Below are 18,711 nucleotides of genomic sequence, written 5' to 3' on the forward strand. Positions count from 1 at the left end.
AAAAATGAAAACTTTTGCTCATGTCCCAGTCTAAACTTGCAATCTATTGCAGAACTATCAAACACTGCACTTGATGTATTCCTGATAAAACTGAAGGACATGTTGCAGATGAGGATACTGAAATAATCAAACTGGTGATACAAACAGCAATATCAGTGGTTGTCAGACTTTTGAATAAGTGCCACTCTGATATCAAGCTTACCAAAATAACATCTCACAAGATTTTCACAACAGAAGTGGGCGTTGTATTTTGTTTGGTTTTTGTTTTGTCACAAATGAAAAGTGACAAAAGAGCAAGTTAATTATTTAATTATATTGTTATGACTGGATTAATGTAGCATTAAGTTCTCACAAAATTTTGTTGATTTTCTGTGTGTTTATTTTATACTAAAAACATTCCCAAATAATTTTGTTCTCTGATTCGGATGCTCCACATCTTGTTCAGTCCTCTGCACGCTGTAGCTGGAGTCTGCGCAGTGAGGGCCGGGTCACACTTGGGTGCAGCTCCGCTAGAGAAGGAAGCAGAGTTTCCGGCTGTTTGCAGCGGAGCAGGAGGATTGCTGACGCCGCGAAACCCCGAGGAAAAACGCCACCGGCTCGGGGGGCTAGTAGTTTCAAGCTTCGGTTGTGACTCTTTTCTTTTCTTATCAGGGGATCTGGGGGCAGATAAATTTTCTACGGGACCTGAGCAACAAGCCAAACGAAGACGCTGCACAAGGCGGAGGTTAGCTACCAGCTACCGGCATGGCCAGGGACTACGATTACCTCTTCAAGCTGCTCATCATCGGTGACAGCGGTAAGCAGAAGCCGGGGATGCGGGACGGGAAGTGGGCCTCGATGAATTTTTATATATATATATATATATTTTTTTTTTTTATGTATTTTTTTTAACCAGAAGAGAGGGAGAAATGCAGCGTTGTGCCATAGCACACTTTCTGAACTCGTTTACCGTGTGTAATTGTATAACTTTAAAACGAAAATAATGAGGGAAATGTACACATCCGCCATGTTTCTGTGCCAGTGACAGGGCGGAGGTTGCGTGTCCGGACTGGGCATGTCAGGCCGGATACCGCCTCCACATCTTCTGGGGTTGTCTCACGAACGTTTCGGGAGTTGTTCGGTAATTAGTGGGGCATTTATTGTGTCTCGGTAGCAATTGCCTCTCTTTGACCTAAATAGCTTCACCGGGGCTGTCTAATGTCAGTCTCATTTGGCCTCTTGGTTGTGTCTGTTAGCTGACGCTAAGCTAGCATCTCTGTTTCATGCTAGGAAATGTAAATAATCTAGACATTTTTGTTTGTTTGTTTGGTGGTGGCTTCTTGACTCAATGGGTTATTTATATTTATTATAAGTGGCGGGAAGCTGTTGCAGTGATTCAGTTTAGGTAACTGGTTAGCATGAAAGTCTGAGCTCCCTGGTTGTGGAAGAGTTCATTGCTGCAGCTTCCCAAACTGAAGTGAGAATAACAAAGTGGGCAGTATGAACACCAAGTGTCACCAGTTAAGAGCAGACAGCCGCGTGCTGCAGATGTACTCCTAACCCAGGCAAGAGACATCCCCAGTCACAGCTGAACGCTGTAGGGGTGGTTGGAGCTGCTCCTCTGGTACTTTAGTAATTCAACTCCACCCTCTTGATTAGCAGCGTCTCATCCTGCTGGGGTTCTGATTTTGTTTGAGGTTGGGAGGGGTCAATAATCTTTGCTTTCACAGATGGTTCCAAATCCTGGTACCACTAACCCATCAGCTGGCCGGCCACAGAACAAGGCACATCTCTCACACAGGCTCCAGTGTCCCTTCTGCTGTGCTGCAACTGTCTGCTGTTTAGCACGGCTTATTGTGGAAAAATGGTTGAGCGGCAGGAAAATGCAGTTTTGCGTCAAGCGATCAACATTTCAAGCCGTTATATTTTGGCTAATCAAGCTTGTGCGGGTTACTGGTGTTAATGAGGCTCTAAGCAATCTCTTTCTGATCAGATTTTAAGCAGAACTGTAGATCAGAATTTGCCATCAAAGTCCTGATTAGTGGATCTCCACCGACCTCCAAGTCTGACCATATAATTTTCTATGGCTTAATACAGTAATTTTAATTAAACTTAAGGTTATAGTGACCAGAGTAACCCAGCGGTGCCATTCCTCGACGTGACCGGTCAGCTGGATTAATGACGTTTCCTATATTTCCCTCATACTTGCAGAAGAGAAAAGCCTGTTTGAAAATCTTTCTGATCACAAAAATAAAGTAACATTCGTGGTGTGAAAACAAAATGTTTACCACTTGACACTGTCATTAAAGTCACACAGTTTGGAACCTACAGTTCATAATTGCCGTGGTAGTGAAATCTAGGTTACCGAACTCAGTGCAATCCAAAAATGCTTTATTTTCCCAAAGGGTAGCTAAATGTTGTAAATCGTGTTATATATTTATTCATTTACCTGCATTATTTATTGTAAATAAAGGCTCATTAAACTCCTGACGATGGAGCTTATTCCAGTCAGAGAAAGTGATTTATTCCTCGTTTTTTTTCTTTTGTTTTTTTTTTTTTGTCAGGCAGCTGAAAGCCATGATGTTTTATGAAAACTCTCCTTTGAAGCTTTATCTATTGTTAGCCTGAACAAAACTGTGCACTGTAGAGATCACAAGAGCCTGTGACCAATCAAATATTAGACGCCAGCAGTGACACAAAGGAACGGGCAGGACAGGAGAGCCTGAAGCAGAAAGGTGATCTGTTGAGGACAAAGCAGCGATCTCACTCTAAACATCGCAGTCCTCCTTTTTGTTTTCTTTAACTTGTGACAAACATAGTTTCTATGCTCCTCTTAGATGCTTTAGTTTGTTACACCTAAGCTAATCTAATGGAGCTCATAAGGTGTTTGTATAAGGTGACTGTAAAGTCGGTATACAAAGGTCACGCCAACCGCTGCTGTCGTCATCACATGGCGTCTGCGGTACAAGCTCACGTTAAACTCTGAGTTAACAAGAAGGACAAAACTGTTCAAAACCGTACGAGACGAGGACGGAAGGTTTTAGGAACCCGCTGCACTCTAAACCTTTTCCTGTGTTTTGTTTCCTTTTCAGGAGTGGGAAAGAGCAGTCTCCTTTTGCGCTTCGCAGACAACACATTTTCAGGTTTGTGGCTTCAGCTCTGCCGACACAAAAGTACTCACACCTCGCCTTAAGAAATTGTCACATCACAGCCACAGACTGCAGAGGATCTTTAGGGGTATTTTGTACGGTAGACCACAACTGGTCCTCTGTCCAGTTAAGTGACACTCGTTTATAGCTATAAATATTTGAGAAAAGGACGTGATCGTTGATGAGTGATTTTAAATGAATTTGTCATATGTAAAAATAAAAAAACCTCACAGTTTATGCGGCCCTCTCGAGAGTAGAAAAAAAACCTTTCAAAGGAATATTATTTTTAATCAATCAAATCACAGCAGTTTTATCTATATTCTGACATAGTATGAAGGTGAAAAGCTGTTCAGTGTATAATATAGAATCAGCTATTTGTTCATATTTTAGCAGTTTGAGTAGTTTTATCAATACATTTCGCCACAACTCATTCTCAACCTTGAAAATGAGTTGAACACAGCTGACCTTGAACATGCCTTCCCCACAAACACGGTGGAGGCAGAGTCATGCTTTGGGGAAGCTGGGTAGATTTGATGGGATGATGGAGGCAGATGTTTGTCTTTCTGTTGCACGTGGATCTTAAACATACAGCCAGCGCTGCAGTTGAATGGTTTAGATCAAACCGTATTCATGCGTTAGAACGGCCCAGTTAAAGTTCAGGCCAGAACCTAAAAATGCTTTCCGTCTAATCTGGCTAAGATTGAGCTGCTTCATGAAGACGAAGGGAGAAAAATTGTACATCTCCTGATGTACAAAAGTCATAGTAAATACTGAGGATACACAGATTAACTTTTTCATGTCCAATACCGATTCTGACATCTGATGGCCAGTAACCATCCCCTGGAGACTAACAATGCTGAACTTATTTCTTTTTTTTGTTGTTTTATACAGACATAAATGTACTGATTTATAAATATATTTGTTAACTTTGCACCAATACAAAACATTTAACTATACCAATAGCATCACAAGCTTGGTCAAATGTGTAAAAACAACTTTCATTTGTTCAGTCAGTGGAATTAGGAGAACAGCAGCCAAAGTAAAATAAATAAAAGAAACTGACAAAAACAGGATGACTACTGTGGTCAAAAGTGTAAAAAAAAAAAAAAAACCTCAACAAATGTTATTTCAAATAACTTGAAAGTACAATTAGGAATTCTAAATGTAATATAAAATAAATAATAAAACATGCCGTCACTCAGAGCATAAAACATAGAATTAGACTGGATAGATCTGCCCTTATGGATGGGGTACATTGTCATAGATAACTGATCTAGGAAGGTTTAGTAGAAATGCACATCACAGTTTTACATATCATATCTACTTGTGAAAAAACTTCAAACCCTGAATCCTCCTTTTTACTGTTGGTCCGTCACCATAAAAACAGTGACGCTTGCGGCTGCAATGTGACAAAATGTTAAACGTCAGACGTCTTGAGTACTTCAGCAACATTCCTCCACGTCTGCATGCGCCGCTCTCTACATCCGTCTCCGTCCGCTGCTCACAGGTAGCTACATCACCACGATAGGCGTGGACTTCAAGATCCGGACGGTGGAGATCAACGGCGAGAAGGTGAAGCTGCAGATCTGGGACACGGCGGGCCAGGAACGCTTTCGCACCATCACCTCCACGTGAGTAGAGCCGCCGCTCCACACTGCCGATCGAAGCCTCGGGAAGCGCTCTGTGGTCATCAAATGAGATATTATATGAGGGGAACAGCAAGGAGGCAACGACACTGAGTTTATGCTTCGCCGTGAAACTGGGTGGGATTCCCCCACAGATCCTAATTACAGACAGAAGAGGGAGGCTCCTAGCTGTGCAACGGCAACAGCTGCACTTACACTTTTTCGTCCGTACGCCTCGGGGCTCGCTCTGATTTCTAAACGCTCGGACACTTTAAAACTCGACTGGTTTTGTTTTATTTTCCATTTAGCCGCTGTGAAACAACACTGCTCACCTAACAGCGTTTAGATCAGTGAGCAGCAACTACGTTATATAGAACAAGAGTTTATTCATGGATATTTACCTTTAATCTATGTTGCATCATTTGTCCCAACTAAAACATGTTGCAACATGTTGTAAATGAGAATCAGATGTAAGATTCGATAAAACACCGGGGTATTCTTTTTATTTATTTGGTTATCTGGGCAGACTTCTCTACAGAAGTTGCAGTCAGTGCTCCACAAAATTCTGCTGCCGTTAGCTGTGCTTTCGTTTTATTATCTTCCTCCGTGTTATGATTTTTGTGACAATATTGTCTGTTCCTATTAATGGAAAGTTGTTTCAGAAACGGCTCCGTCTAATGGAGCGCTGCTGTGTGACGCATGTGAGTCACTTTGGGATCGTGACTTCACGCACAAGTCTCATTGCACTCACATTTAATTTGTAATATGAATTACCACACAGAAAAATAACATGGATTTTTTGAAATCATTACGGCAATACTCAATTCAAAACATCAGAATTGAGTGTCAATTAGGCCTGTCCAATATGCAGTAAATCAATTCATCAATATATTAAAACTAGCTCAATAATTTCCCTTTGCATGATTTAGCATTTCTCTCTTCTCTCTTGTTCTTTGTGGGTTTTTTTGAAGAACAATTTTCTTTATGGAGACTTTATAATTAATTTTATGTATTGCTTCTGTTTTGATTTATGTTAGATATTTAAAATGTCTTCCAGTTCCTGTGTTTAAATGGTCACTAGAATGTAAAGTTTATTGATATTGGAGAATATGTTTGTCCATTATCATGCCATTATCATTAAGTTATTTGAAAATGGTCTCGAAACAACAATGTTATTAACTTTTATTGCAGTAAATTCTGGGACAATTTATTATCCAGCAAAATTTGTTATTGTGACAGGTCTAGCAACAATATCTACCTCAATTTCCCTATGGGATTAATAAAGTTTTTCTATTCTATTCTATCTGGTGTGTGAAGGTTTCCACAACAGCACTGATCCATGACTGTTGTGGCCCACAGGAAGCCTGACTCATGTATTCTCTTCTTTTAAAACCTTAAGACACACGCAGCGCAGGCAACTATGGTGTATAGACACCCTGTTTAAGTCCATTTCATTTTTATATTTGGTGAGTGTGACTTGTATTCAAATGTGCTCAATAGTCCAGAACCCTAATATCCACCCCAGATGAATCATCAGCACGTCATTGAGCTGCACTGTTAAGTGGGAGCGATTTAATTCCCCATTAATTTGTCTAATCCAGCAGCAAACTGAACCCTAGTGACTACACTGTTCCAGGGCTGCATCAGTTCGATCGGCAGAATGAGCTCAGGAAGGCAAAGCATCCAAAACATTTCAAGTGATTAACATTCCCTTGGTAATGATGTCAGTGGTAGACGTCTTTTCCTCGTTGTACAATGTGCTTAGTGTTCTGTTGCCTACCCAAATATCTCTTGTCAGAGAGACTGTGCTCAACATTTATTGCCAGAGTCTCCTATAAAACTGAAACTATGAACTTTGTAATTTAAACAAGTTGACATCGGACTTGTTTCTGGTGAGAGTTGGACTCCGCCAGGGCTTCCCTTTGTCACCGATTCTGTTCATCAGTGACAACATGAACACGCCCTCAACACTGAGGGCACCTGGGTACAGCCAAGGTGTTGAGGGAACCCGTTTTGGTGGCCTTAGGATCGCATCTCTTTTTGTGGATGAAGTGGTCCTATTGGCTTCATCAGATCATGATCTGCAGCTCTCGCTGGAGTGGTTCACAGACAAGTGTGAAGCAGCTGGAATGAGGATCAGTGTCTCCAAATCCGAGGCCTTGGTCTTGAGCCGGAAAGCGGTAGTGCCTTCTCCGGGTCGGGGAGGGATGTCCTGCCCCAAGTAGAGGAGTGGAAGTATCTCGGGATCTTGTTCACCGATGAGGGAAGAAGGGAGCGGGAGATCGACAGGCGGATTGGCACAGCGTCTGCCGTGAAGCGGGCGCTGTACCGGTCTGTCATGGTGAAGAGGGAGCTGAGTCAAAAAGCGAAGCCTTTGATATCAACCGGTTGATCATCATCTGTGGTCATGAGCTTTGAGTCGTGACCGAAAGAACGAGATCACGGATACAAGCGGCTGAAATGGGTTTTCTCCGTAGGGTGGCTGGGCTCTCCCTTAGTGATAGGGTGAGAAGCTCGGTCAGACTAGAGCTCAGAGTAGGGACTCGGAGTAGAGCTGCTGATCCTTTACATCGAGAAGGGCTAGTTGAGGTGGCTCAGGCATCTGGTCAGGATGCTTGTTGGACGCCTCCCTGGTGAGGTGTTCTGGACACGTTCCACCGGGAGGAGGCCCCGGGGAAGACCCAGGACACGCTGGAGGGACGATGTTTCTCAGCTGGCCTGGGACCGCCTTGGGATTCCCCAAGAGGAGTTGTAACAAGTGGCTGGAGAGAGGGAAGTCTGAGCCTCTGTTCTTAGGCTGCTACCCCAGCAACCTGACCCTTGATAAGCAGAAGAAGATGGATGGATGTGATGGATGGATGGATGGACATTAGGGTTGGGCAATATTTATGTAACACTGTTCAGACTTGCATGAAAATATTTAATTAATGGTATTATTATATACATCTACAAAGGCTTGTAATGTTGATTCACTACATATTACATGTCAATTTAAGACCATAAAGATTATAATGGATTTGTATTATATTAAAGGGGCACCTCATGCATGTAGTAGCATTTTATAGCACAGTCAAGTAACTGTTAACTTCGGTTATAAAAATACTGTCCATCATATTTGACTTTATAATTTAACGCCTTAAAATTGGGTCTGTCTCTTTAAGAAGCTTCTGCTCTTTCTGAAACTCTGCCCCCAGGAAGCCATCACATTGATCCTCTATTAACTTTTTAGCAACTTTTTTACCAGCGTTGCACTGAGAACTAGCTCCTATAATGAGCTCAGCTGATGTGCAGTTCCACCAGATGTTTGCTAATTGCTGCTGGCTAGTCTGAAGGAGCTGAGTGGGTGAGTTACATTAGAGGGATGCTCTTGGAGGCGGAAGCTCAGTAGCTTGAAAGCTGCAGCTCTAAGAAGGAGCGGCGCCTTAAAGGCGGAGCTAGACTGCACAGCCGAATGGCTGCCATGAGAGATTAAAAGATTTCTCAAACATGCATGAAAGAATGCAGGCAACATTCTAGATATGTTTTTGTCTAGTGATGACATAACACAATATAATGCTGAAAAGCGTTAATTTTTACATAATAATGCGCGTTAAGATGTTGTGGAACACCTCCTTGTTAAGTGACCTGTAAAAAGATGAGTGTTTAAAATCTGAAGTTCTTCATGTTGCTGTAAGGATACAGAATCAAGACCTCTACACAAGACCTGGCTGCAGAGGAAGTAATGCTAGGAAGTGCATTTTATGGGGGCTATTTTGGTTTGAATTCAGCCCATTAGTATACAGGACTCATCAGGTCTCAGCGGGCTGCAAACCTTTCAGCTGAAGACTCGCTACCAAATGGGCATATGCACACTGTGACTCAGCGGGTCATTTTCGTATTCTTGTAGGTTTCCAGCGATGCGTGTTGAAGTGCTTCAAGTTGCCTAAAATCTGTGTCAGGGTATTAATGTATGCACATCAGGACTGCAGACGAGTCTATGTGCATATATTTAGTGAAGCAGAGTGCAGGTTCAGTCCATTTACTGCACAGAAGGCAAAACAGGCTGTGTCAGATTTTATCTTCATGGATCACAACTTTTATACTTCTGCCCTGTCACGTTCATGTTGGCATGGTTAGAGAATGTCTCGCCGTGTTTTTCTTGGTTTCAGCTTCCTCTGTTTCACTCTCCACACCTCTTGCTGCTATTGCTGAATTTGTACGAGTTTTTATAGTGGCATAATATATTTTTGCTAAAGCAAAGATTTGCACTGATATGAGATTTCTTGTTGTTTTCTAGTCATTTTAAAGTGGAGTAATTTAACCTGAAATCTCAATTCCGAAGGCGTTTTCACCCTTAAAGCTACAGAAGCGGGTGTTGGTGCTGTCAATCATGCTTGTGCTGTGTGATTGAATCACACAGACCAAAATAACTGTACCAAGAAGGAGGTGGTCTGAGTTAGGGCTGGGGGAAAAAAATCTAACATCCTGATATATTTTTGCTCTTCTACAATACACAATATATATTACGATATTCTTCAATGAGCTCCAATGTTATAGACCCTTTACAGCATGATGTCACCCACGCACTTCCCACCCCCAATTCCCTGCTAGACTTAAATGTAAGCTCATATAAAACGGGATGCAGTGTTTTGCTATGAACTAACAAGGTGAGAAATAAGTTTTAACTAAGAAAAAAATAGCGAGGGAGAGAGAAGTAGGTCAATTAAGCTTGATTTTGACAAACTTGAATAGATGTGCTGTGGAATAAGGTGTTTATCACATCCATAGCTTCGATGCGGCTATTTTAACAATTGTAAATTGAAAATATCGCGACACATGGAGTATACTCAATACATCGGCCAGCGCTAGTCTTGGTACAGTTCCAACTCTAGAGCCGATCACTTATGATGTGAATGTGATCCAACAGAGCCACCAGATTTATACTGCAAGCTTGAACCAAAGCTGATTTCTTGTCCCTTTGTGAGTTTAGTACGCTGCAGTTAGCTTAAAGCAGCTAGGAAGACGTAGATGGACCACTGCAGCGAGGACGAACAGGAAGTCAACTCTTCTTGAAGGAATAAAAATTTAAAAAAAGACTATGCCAGCTTTGTCTTCCGGCACCACCGGAAAACCGTATAAAATCTGCTCAATTAAATTTTTCTGTAATATTTAGGTCTGGTTGCTGAAAGGTTTATTTTTTTTCTTCCTCCCAGTGGCTCCCTATTAGACTAGAATACTTCCTTTAGTTTATAAATCGTTGAACCGCCCAGCATCACAATACTTTAGAGATCTGTTTTTGTTGCTGTATCAACCTTTCAGACCTCGTGGGTCTTCTGATGTCATGTCTTTTTTGCTTGTTTCAATTATCATTTTATTATGTTTTTGATTGTGTAAAGCACATTAAACTGCCTTCATGATGAAATGTTCTATAATGTACTCCTTTATTGACAACTTAGCTCCGTTGTCGCTATACTTAGCTACTTTTTAGACAAAAAAAATTGGTATTGGCTAAAATCAGAACCGGCACGTCAAGCTTCCTACAGATCAGCTAGAAAACTGCAATCAGGGAACCAATAACTGGCTTTCTAATTTGTGTTTTGTCTTTATGTATTGATTATATTTGCTGAATCACCAATTGTCTCTCATGTTGATGTGTCCAACACAAGTCTTGCTTTTTCCCATCTCCAGATATTACAGAGGAACGCACGGGGTCATAGTGGTCTACGACGTCACGAGCGCCGAGTCCTTCGTCAATGTCAAACGATGGTTGCATGAAATCAACCAGAACTGTGACGACGTCTGCCGAATATTAGGTGGGTTTCGTTCTCGCGCCGCCGACGGAGGCCCAGCTGTTGGTCGGTGCCGGTCTGAATGCAGAACCTGCGATGTGTTTCAGTGGGAAACAAGAACGACGACCCCAGCTCGAAGGTGGTCGAGACGACCGACGCGCAGAAGTTTGCGGAGCAGATGGGAATCAGCCTGTTCGAGACGAGCGCAAAAGAAAATATCAACGTTGAAGAGGTGAGGCAGCTTCTCTATACTCCTCTCGTACTCTGGATGTGCAGAGTACTCCCACTTATTACAGAAACGCTGCATTTTACTGGGCTTCACAACTGTGTTTTGATTTCCAACATCTTTTACAAGTGAAAATCCAAGAGGTGTGGCATCATTCAGTTTCACCTTAGAGTTTCTACCAGCTTTTTACATTTTTCTCCATTCTTCTTATATTCTGACTGTCAGACTTTTAAAATATCAGTGATCAATCTTTTTTTTTTAAAAACGGCACAGTTCGACTCGAGCTTTAATATTTTAGTTTACAATATAAAGGCCATGTTTCTCACCATGTGTGATCTGTCAAAGCAGACCAGCATCAACACCGTACACCTATGTATGTTTTATATTCACCAAGCACATTGAGTGTTTTTCTGATGATGAGCAGCTCTGCTCTGTTCACTACTTAGATTATTACTGAAGCTTGAATCGCCTTGTATTTCGGGGTATCAGAGTAAAGGGATTGAATGCAAATTGCTGCCACCCTTTATATGTTAAATATGTATAACTGCACGATTTTCACTTTCACAATTCAATGCAGAAATATTTTATTGAACCCAGAGGGGAATTAAATGTTGTAACTCTTATTAACTCACATTCTTCAGTTATTGGTGATGACTGTTGACTTGCTGTTTGAACATTATTTCATCTTTTTGTGTTGTATTAATCAGGCCTTCCAGGCTTCCATGATTGTTGTTGTGATTTACATTTTTTTTTATCATCAAACTCACTGACTTCCATGCTGCTTAATTAGAAATATATGCAAGGAATTTTGACCCTTTTTGCCAAACATTTCCAAGAAACTCACAACTATGCACGAGAGGGGGAAAAAATCCAGGCATCTGTTATCAGCCTCTTTCCAAAATGGAAATAAAAAGAATAAAAACTTTTTTTTTTAAAAGACAGTCCTCCAAACCCAGTGTAATTGTCATGTCGTTGCTTTGCAGATGTTCAACTGCATCACAGAGCTGGTGCTAAAAGCCAAGAAGGAGGTTCTAGCCAAGCAGCAGCAGCAGCAACAGAACGACGTGGTCAAACTCACCCGGAACAGTAAACGGAAGAAAAAGTGCTGCTAGCGAAAGCGAGCGGTGAACGGCCGGAGGCATCTCCTCTCCACACACTCACACACCACACCATGGGACTCAGAGCATCTAAATTAAAGAGCAGATAAAGATTTAATGAATATACAGAGAAAAAAAAAGAAATAAAAATAAAAAAAATAAATGGAAATATTGTCCCCTTTGGACAAACTAATCATGAAGACTTTAAAAAAAAAAAAGAATTTGTACAGATTTTTATGAAACGTCAGATCAGGTTTTATTTGGAACGCATCAGATAAGCACTGTTTGACCTGAGCTCCTCTTTTTCGGTGAAGAATCTGAAGCCGCCGTCTGATGGACTCACAGCTCAGATTTCCGCCCCCGTCTTCCCTTCCTGTCAGTATCTCATCTCTCCTTCCCGTTCCGCCGCACACAGGACGCTGCGGGCCCCGCCCGGCTCCGCACCTGAGGGGGGGGAGGACTCGTTTCCTCTACACTTTTCCATTTAATTAGTTTTTCTTTTGTTTTTGTTTTTTCCGGTGGGCGGAGCCAGGACTTTGCGCATGGCCGCGAAAGAAAGCAAGAACTCCTCTCGTGTTTAAAAGTGCGTACATTTCATCCGCCCGCATGGCCAACAGATCATGAACTTCTCGGTTTCGTTGTCGGGGGAAACGGGCCCAATGATGAAGTCGATTAGCACGTTTAGCAGTTAACCTAAAGGACTGAACTGGTGTTTGTTTTGTTGTTGTTGTTTTTTTTCCTCTGTATTTTGCCAAGCTTCCCCTTCCTTAACCTCCTAACTTCCAGTAGTGCTGAGCCAATGTTAACTGATCTCATGTTTTCTCCATGCAGCAGAGCAGGTGAACCACTCCCAGAGCTCCCATTGCACTGTTCACTGCAGTCTTACTTCCTCTTCCGTTTTCCTTTAAATCCCCTTTTTAAAAATAAAAAATAAAAAAAATAGAACAAAAAACAAAGATAACTGCCAATACTATAAAACAAAGAAAATCTATATCAATATATGAACTCGGCAGAGCCTCTCATTGGACTGTTGCCATAGCGGCCGTCGGCTGGTCAGGATACAGGGTGAATCAGCGTCTGATTGGACCCTGTTGAGTCCTCAGGAAATGCTCCCTCCCTCCCCTCCTCCTCATCCTCCTCCTCTTCTTCTTCTGTGTTGCTGCCGCCAGCCTTGTGTTCCCTCATCGCCCACATATCAGCACCTCACAGCGACCGACTCGCCATCTGCAAGGAGAAACCCGCCATCGCTGTGACCTCTCCTCCACTGGGGTTCTTCTTGCTTTCTTTTTCTTCTGTTTTCATTTTATTTTCTGTTTTTTGTTTGTTTGTTTGTTTTGGCATGCAACTCTTCGTTTTGAGGATTTTTTATGATTCTTTTTTTGTAAAAGCTAACGAGAACTGACTGTGTTCTCTCCATTAACAGTGACTGATGTCGTGTTTTCATCTCCCTCCTCCTCAACCTGTTGGAGTGTTAGCTGTCAGTTTTCGGTGTCCGTGGCGACAATGTGGCAGAACGAGCGGCAGCACTGGAGTCACGTTTTCCCATCAGCATCTATTACTGACATTTATTGTTATTTTTTTTGTTGTTGTTGGTTGTTTTTTGAAAAAATTGGGAGAGCTTTACTGCAGACGGAGGAGGAGGAGGAAATACTCTGAGTGGGTTCTGGTGGGCTCACGCCAACAGGTATCAGAAAGCCCACACTTTGATTTCTCTCTACCGTGTGTGTATGTAGTGCGCACGCGGTGTATAGTGTATATATACAAATGTGTGTTTATATTCAATATAGAAGATGCACACATGACTGGCGCACCGAATCGTGCATGTGCTGCACATGCCTGGTGTGCTGGGGTCATGAAACAACAACACACTCGTCAGCTGTGGTTCGCTGTACACTGGAGAAATAAAGATGTACTATTCAGTTTTCCCTACATGAATTAAATCAGTAATAAACGTTTTAAAGAAATAAATATTTGACACATAATGATTGATTTTGGTCCCGAGTTCATTTTAGCAATCTTGTTTTTTTGTTTGTTTTTCTGAAGATGGTGTAAAGTTTGAACTGATTTTTAGGTTGATTTTGAAGCCTGGCAAAAGCAATAAGGAAGCAAAAATGATTACAGCTTAATAAATAGTTTATTACTGATATGACTAACTTTGATCATGTCACCTTCCAAAAATAATGGCATGGTTTTTTTTTTCTTTTCTCCAAAAGACTATTGACAAAATATTAATCACTTTTGGCACAAAACAAAACTTGGGACATTTTTTTAAGGAAGGTCACAGTATATCTCGTTTTTCTGTAAAAAGAAAAAAAACAGCAATTTTAAAAATCAAGAACTATAGCAGTCAGTAAGTGCTTCACTCACCTAGAGGTTTTTTTTTTAGGCGACTTTATTTGTTTTTTGAATGTTTTTGTAAATTTGGTTCCCGACTAAATTTTCTTTCAGATCCATTTTGGAGTGTGACACTTTTTCATCTGTCTTTTTTTCTTCATATATTGAAACACCAAAGGCATTTTTGCAATAAGTGATATTTTGGTTTCACCTGGGTGAAAGGAAAAGGTTCACCAGGGATCATGGAAACCTTGTCAAGTGAAGTCCGTTCAAGGGGCGAATGAAGGTTCATCATGAGTCATGTTCTTTATGTGAAGCCACTCAGAGGTGTGGAACCCGGGCTCAGCAGAGAAAAACCTCCACTCTTGCTCAGTGGTCCACAGTCCTCTTTTCAGATGAAAATAAAATTAGCATTTTTTTTTCCAATAATTTTTATGTTGATCTCATGTAATATTCACATTTTCAGAAGCATTAGATTTAAGGATTTCATTTTCTCTAAGTTCTATTCCTTAAAGTGACGCAAAATGAAGGCTTGAAACTTGAACTTTGTGATGCATCTGATAAAGACGATGTTTTGCTATATTATATTTTTAGATTTGCAAATATTTTTAACCCTCCCCCAATTTTAAGAGATGGGTTCATTTGGACCCTATATTTTTTATGGCGCTGCACTGATTCCACGTGCACTTTTCCGATTGTGGGGAGTCTTCTGGAACTGACTCTGACTGGACAACACCCCAAGTCCTCCGCCTCCCCTCTGTCCGGCCATCATATGCAGCGTTCCTCCTGTGCATCGCGCTAATTAAGTCAGATTATTTCCCACTATCGCATAAAATCCTAATAAAATACAGTAAAGTTTGTGCTTTTTGTAATATGACAACATTTAGTAAAGTTTTGGAAATGATGGCAGTTAACAACATTGGATGAAAATGTCCACTGAATCTGAACCCTTACATGAAATATTTACTCAAAACTACAAATAGTTTTTTGTCCTTCCAGAGACGAGCATGTTTTTTTTCTTTTTTGCTCATTTTTAATCGGCAACAATTTGTACAGTAAAGTCAAACTGCTGCGGGTTTATCTGATGCACTGTTTTGGTAATTGAGCAGAAGGATTAAACGGATCAGCGGCTCCATTCGTCCAACTGTGGGAACCACAAACAACTCAATGAGACCGAGACACGAGGATTTGTAAAGAGTTTATTCGTACAAAAACAAGGATGCTAAGAAAATTGCATGATAAATATTTTGAATAGTTTGAAGTGTTTTGTAACTAAAACAGTGCCGTCAGTCAGTGGTGAATGGAAGCACTCGCATGGAGTACAATGAGCCCACCGAAAGCACTAGATTGGAAAACGGCCGAGGGAGAGACGAGTAACACACACACACACACACACACACACTCAATGGGATCTCTGTGTTTCCCACTGCAACACACACTTCAGTCTATGGCATCTGGATGCCCAGCCAGTCACACAGACACTGGACATGGAGAATTCATTCAGTCTGCTGAGTAAGAGACAAATTCAACCAGAAAAAAAAACAAAACAGCCTTTACAACAAAATGAAGTCGACAGAATCAAACGTAACATTTTTCTTCTTTTTTTTCCTGCAAGATTGTGACATAAAAAACACAAAACAAAGAAACTGACGTTTAGTTCTTGTCCCAGTTCTGACTCCAACATGTTGGCTCATGTAATTATTGGTAACATAAAAACACTGACAGTGAATATGATTGTAATCATCTCTGCTGGACAATATTATTATGTTATAAATTGATGTTTGAGGTAAAATATATAACTATTTTTTTATAATCTGGGCTAAGTCTGGGCTAAGTGTGCCGTTTTGCTTTACCTTAAATAGTTAAAGCGTCTCACTTCGCTATATAATTTATGGAATAAACTATCAGGACAATATTGATAAAAAATATAACTCTTAATCAAGTCTGCCTTATATATAAGTAAATGCATGAACTAAAAGTGATCTGACTGGAGATAATCTGCTGGTTAATTTTCAAAACTGTTGTCTTTTGAAATGGCTCTTCCAGGGCCTGTCCATCGTTGAAGTTGTTATGTTTTTAAGTTGTTAATGTCTTACCTTAATTCTTACGTGCAGTACGTAAGTCTTTCTGTGTCTTCATTTACTAAAACATCCAGATTATTAGAGGGAGCCAAGAAGAGCCGAGGTCAAAGTGAAATTCTGACATCTTAAAAGTAATTCAACTTCAAAAACACCATTGAGGTTGATGCGAATTTGATCAGTTGAGCCTGTTAGTCATTGTCATGTCGGTGGCAACATTCACAGTGGCGCTAAATGATAAACCTTCTAAATTCCAGTATTTGCTAAAATAAGACAAAATAAGCTAAAATAAATCTCGCTAAACAGCTGTTTACACACAGAAGCATCTAAAAAAAATAGAACAATATATAAATCTGTTTCTTAAAGATCATTTCAATGTGAAGACATGATAGAGTTTCGCGTTTAGGTCCAGCAAATTGCGTCATATAGATAAAAGAATTTGAATAAATCATTTATGGACTTTTTTCTCGTTGTGTGACGCCAAACGACAAAAGAGGAAAGGAAAAATGAGCCAAAAGTTGCCCGTTTCTGTCAAAGGAGCTTCTGTTCGCAAGTCACATAGAAACAGTCGACAAAAACATCGTACAGTTATGTCTTTCTACAAAAAGATATTCTGTCAAAAAAGTATGCTTTTTCTTATAAATATATCATCCAAACCTTTTTGTCATTTTTAGTTATTTTTTTTTTTTTTTTTAAATCACTCTTTGGGTTGATCCTTCCCAACAACCAGTTGAGATGACGTGGAGACACCTGCATAGGTTTGCACAGCTTCATCAAACACGAGCTCAAACGCACACAGACACGAGACGTTAATGTGCCACGCAGAGAAAAGATCTGAGCTGGCTTCGGCTGCGTTTCACCGCCGGAGTCGGAAACGTCCCCCAAATCTGGAAGCCCGCAAGCTGAGAAATCAAAGTGCCTGTGATGTATCGAAGCGAGAAGAATGGAGGTAGACCATCTCCATGAGGAGTGAATGCAAACGCTCACGTTGAGCTGTGGTGACAGCTGTGGTGCACCTGACATGCTTTTCAGTTATTGATCATGTGATGAATCCTAACCGCCTCTTGCGCCGATGTAAACAAGAAATTTGGTCAACTGGGAAAATGGCTGACATCACAAGAGACAAAACAGAGCAGTGCTTTTTCTTCAAATGATGTCCGTGAGGTGAGCAGTAGGAAAATGATGCCAGCAGGACAGACTGGAGTTTTACCAGGTTTAATCATCTGTCAGGGACGAGGATGGAGAGTTTCTGGAGGTCATGACAACATCCCACAAACTGAATAGTTCTTCTTTTTTCTTTTTTTTTTAACTTACTTTTCCTGGTGTTTACGATAAAACTGTTAAAACACAAATTAAAAATAATGTATTGCAATTTGTGAAGCTTTTATCAAAGTTGGTGCCAGACAGTCTCTCCAAAAGGCTGACTTTTATTATTCTTTATATTTTGTGAATAGAATATTACTACTACGCTGTATGTCCACCACCAAAATGCCAGAATTTTAGTTGTTGGTGTAACGCCTGGGTTTAGCCCCCGGCTACGAAGGCCAATCAAGATGTTGTAAATCTTACGTTTTAATTATTCCCCAACATTGATTTAGATTATCTGACATAAGAAAGTGACCTTAGAAGTAAAACAATAATTGTAAAAACCAATTGTAAACCAATAATTGCAAAGTATAAAACCTCAACACAGTCCAGGAAGCGTTTCTCAATTGACCCTCTGAACTTAGCAAATAATGTAGGAGAAGAAGCTGGTTTTAATCAGGCCGGCTGGTTTGTTCAAAATAATAACAATAATAAAAAATGTTGTTTTGCACTTAGAAACTCAGTCTGAGATCTATAACAATCAAAGCAACGAGCTACAATAGCTCCACCATCCATCCATCATCCATCCATCCATCCGTCCGTCCGTCCGTCCGTCCGTCCGTCCGTCCGTCCGTCCGTCCATCCATCCATCCATCCATCCATCCATCTGTCCACATACACCCTTGTCCCTAATGGGGTCAGGCGAGTTGCTGGTGCCTGTGGTCAATAGGTCAGAGACGGGGTCACCATGAACAGGTCACCATCCCCTCTATTTCTATTCTTCCATTTGGGAGCTGATCTTTCCCAGTTGTGTTGAACACATCACTCTCCCGTTTTTTCCCCCCTGACAGATGAATAAACCTGAGAGACTCCGCATCGTTGTGAACTCTGTCACTGTCTTCATACTCTGAGCTCTGCTTTGATACTTCAAACTTCTGTCTTTCCCCAGCCTCCTCGGCCTGATAACTGAGATGCATACTGTACATGCTGCGACGCTTTGACATTGTTTTCCACCTCTACAGAGTTGGCAGTGGGTTTTGTAGGCACTACAAGGAAACCGTCCTCTATGGAGGTAAACTTTGTGACCCTGTCCTGTTCTGTAAGACCAGAAAGCAAATTGCTCTTTAGGGTGGATTGCTGAGCCAAAGCC

At 41.1% G+C, this 18,711-nt stretch overlaps 1 protein-coding gene across 2 annotated transcripts; it reads left to right on the forward strand.

The window, feature by feature from the left end:
• The first annotated feature begins 493 nt into the window (after positions 1-493).
• Positions 494-13,826, forward strand: rab35b (RAB35, member RAS oncogene family b). Of its 2 annotated transcripts, XM_055050807.1 has the most exons (6): positions 494-796; positions 3,072-3,122; positions 4,636-4,759; positions 10,421-10,545; positions 10,629-10,753; positions 11,731-13,826. In XM_055050807.1, exons 1-6 carry the CDS (start codon positions 745-747, stop codon positions 11,857-11,859), a joined length of 606 nt encoding a protein of 201 aa, XP_054906782.1. In that variant the 5' UTR covers positions 494-744; the 3' UTR covers positions 11,860-13,826. The 2 variants fall into 2 exon arrangements, with proteins under 2 accessions (XP_054906782.1, XP_054906783.1); XM_055050808.1 differs by lacking the exon at positions 10,629-10,753 and having other exon boundaries at positions 11,731-11,837.
• The last annotated feature ends 4,885 nt before the right edge of the window (positions 13,827-18,711 follow it).

This window comes from Poeciliopsis prolifica, unplaced genomic scaffold (assembly GCF_027474105.1).
Source record: "Poeciliopsis prolifica strain line A6 unplaced genomic scaffold, Auburn_PproV2 SCAFFOLD031, whole genome shotgun sequence".
NCBI classification, from domain to species: domain Eukaryota; kingdom Metazoa; phylum Chordata; class Actinopteri; order Cyprinodontiformes; family Poeciliidae; genus Poeciliopsis; species Poeciliopsis prolifica.

Excerpts from the sequence above, each read along its gene's own strand:
- rab35b (XM_055050807.1), top strand. The coding sequence starts at position 745 with ATGGCCAGGGACTACGATTACCTCTTCAAGCTGCTCATCATCGGTGAC. Across the intron at positions 3,123-4,635 it reads CGCAGACAACACATTTTCAG|GTAGCTACATCACCACGATA; the intron begins GTTTGTGGCTTC and ends CGCTGCTCACAG. Across the intron at positions 10,754-11,730 it reads AAAATATCAACGTTGAAGAG|ATGTTCAACTGCATCACAGA; the intron begins GTGAGGCAGCTT and ends GTTGCTTTGCAG.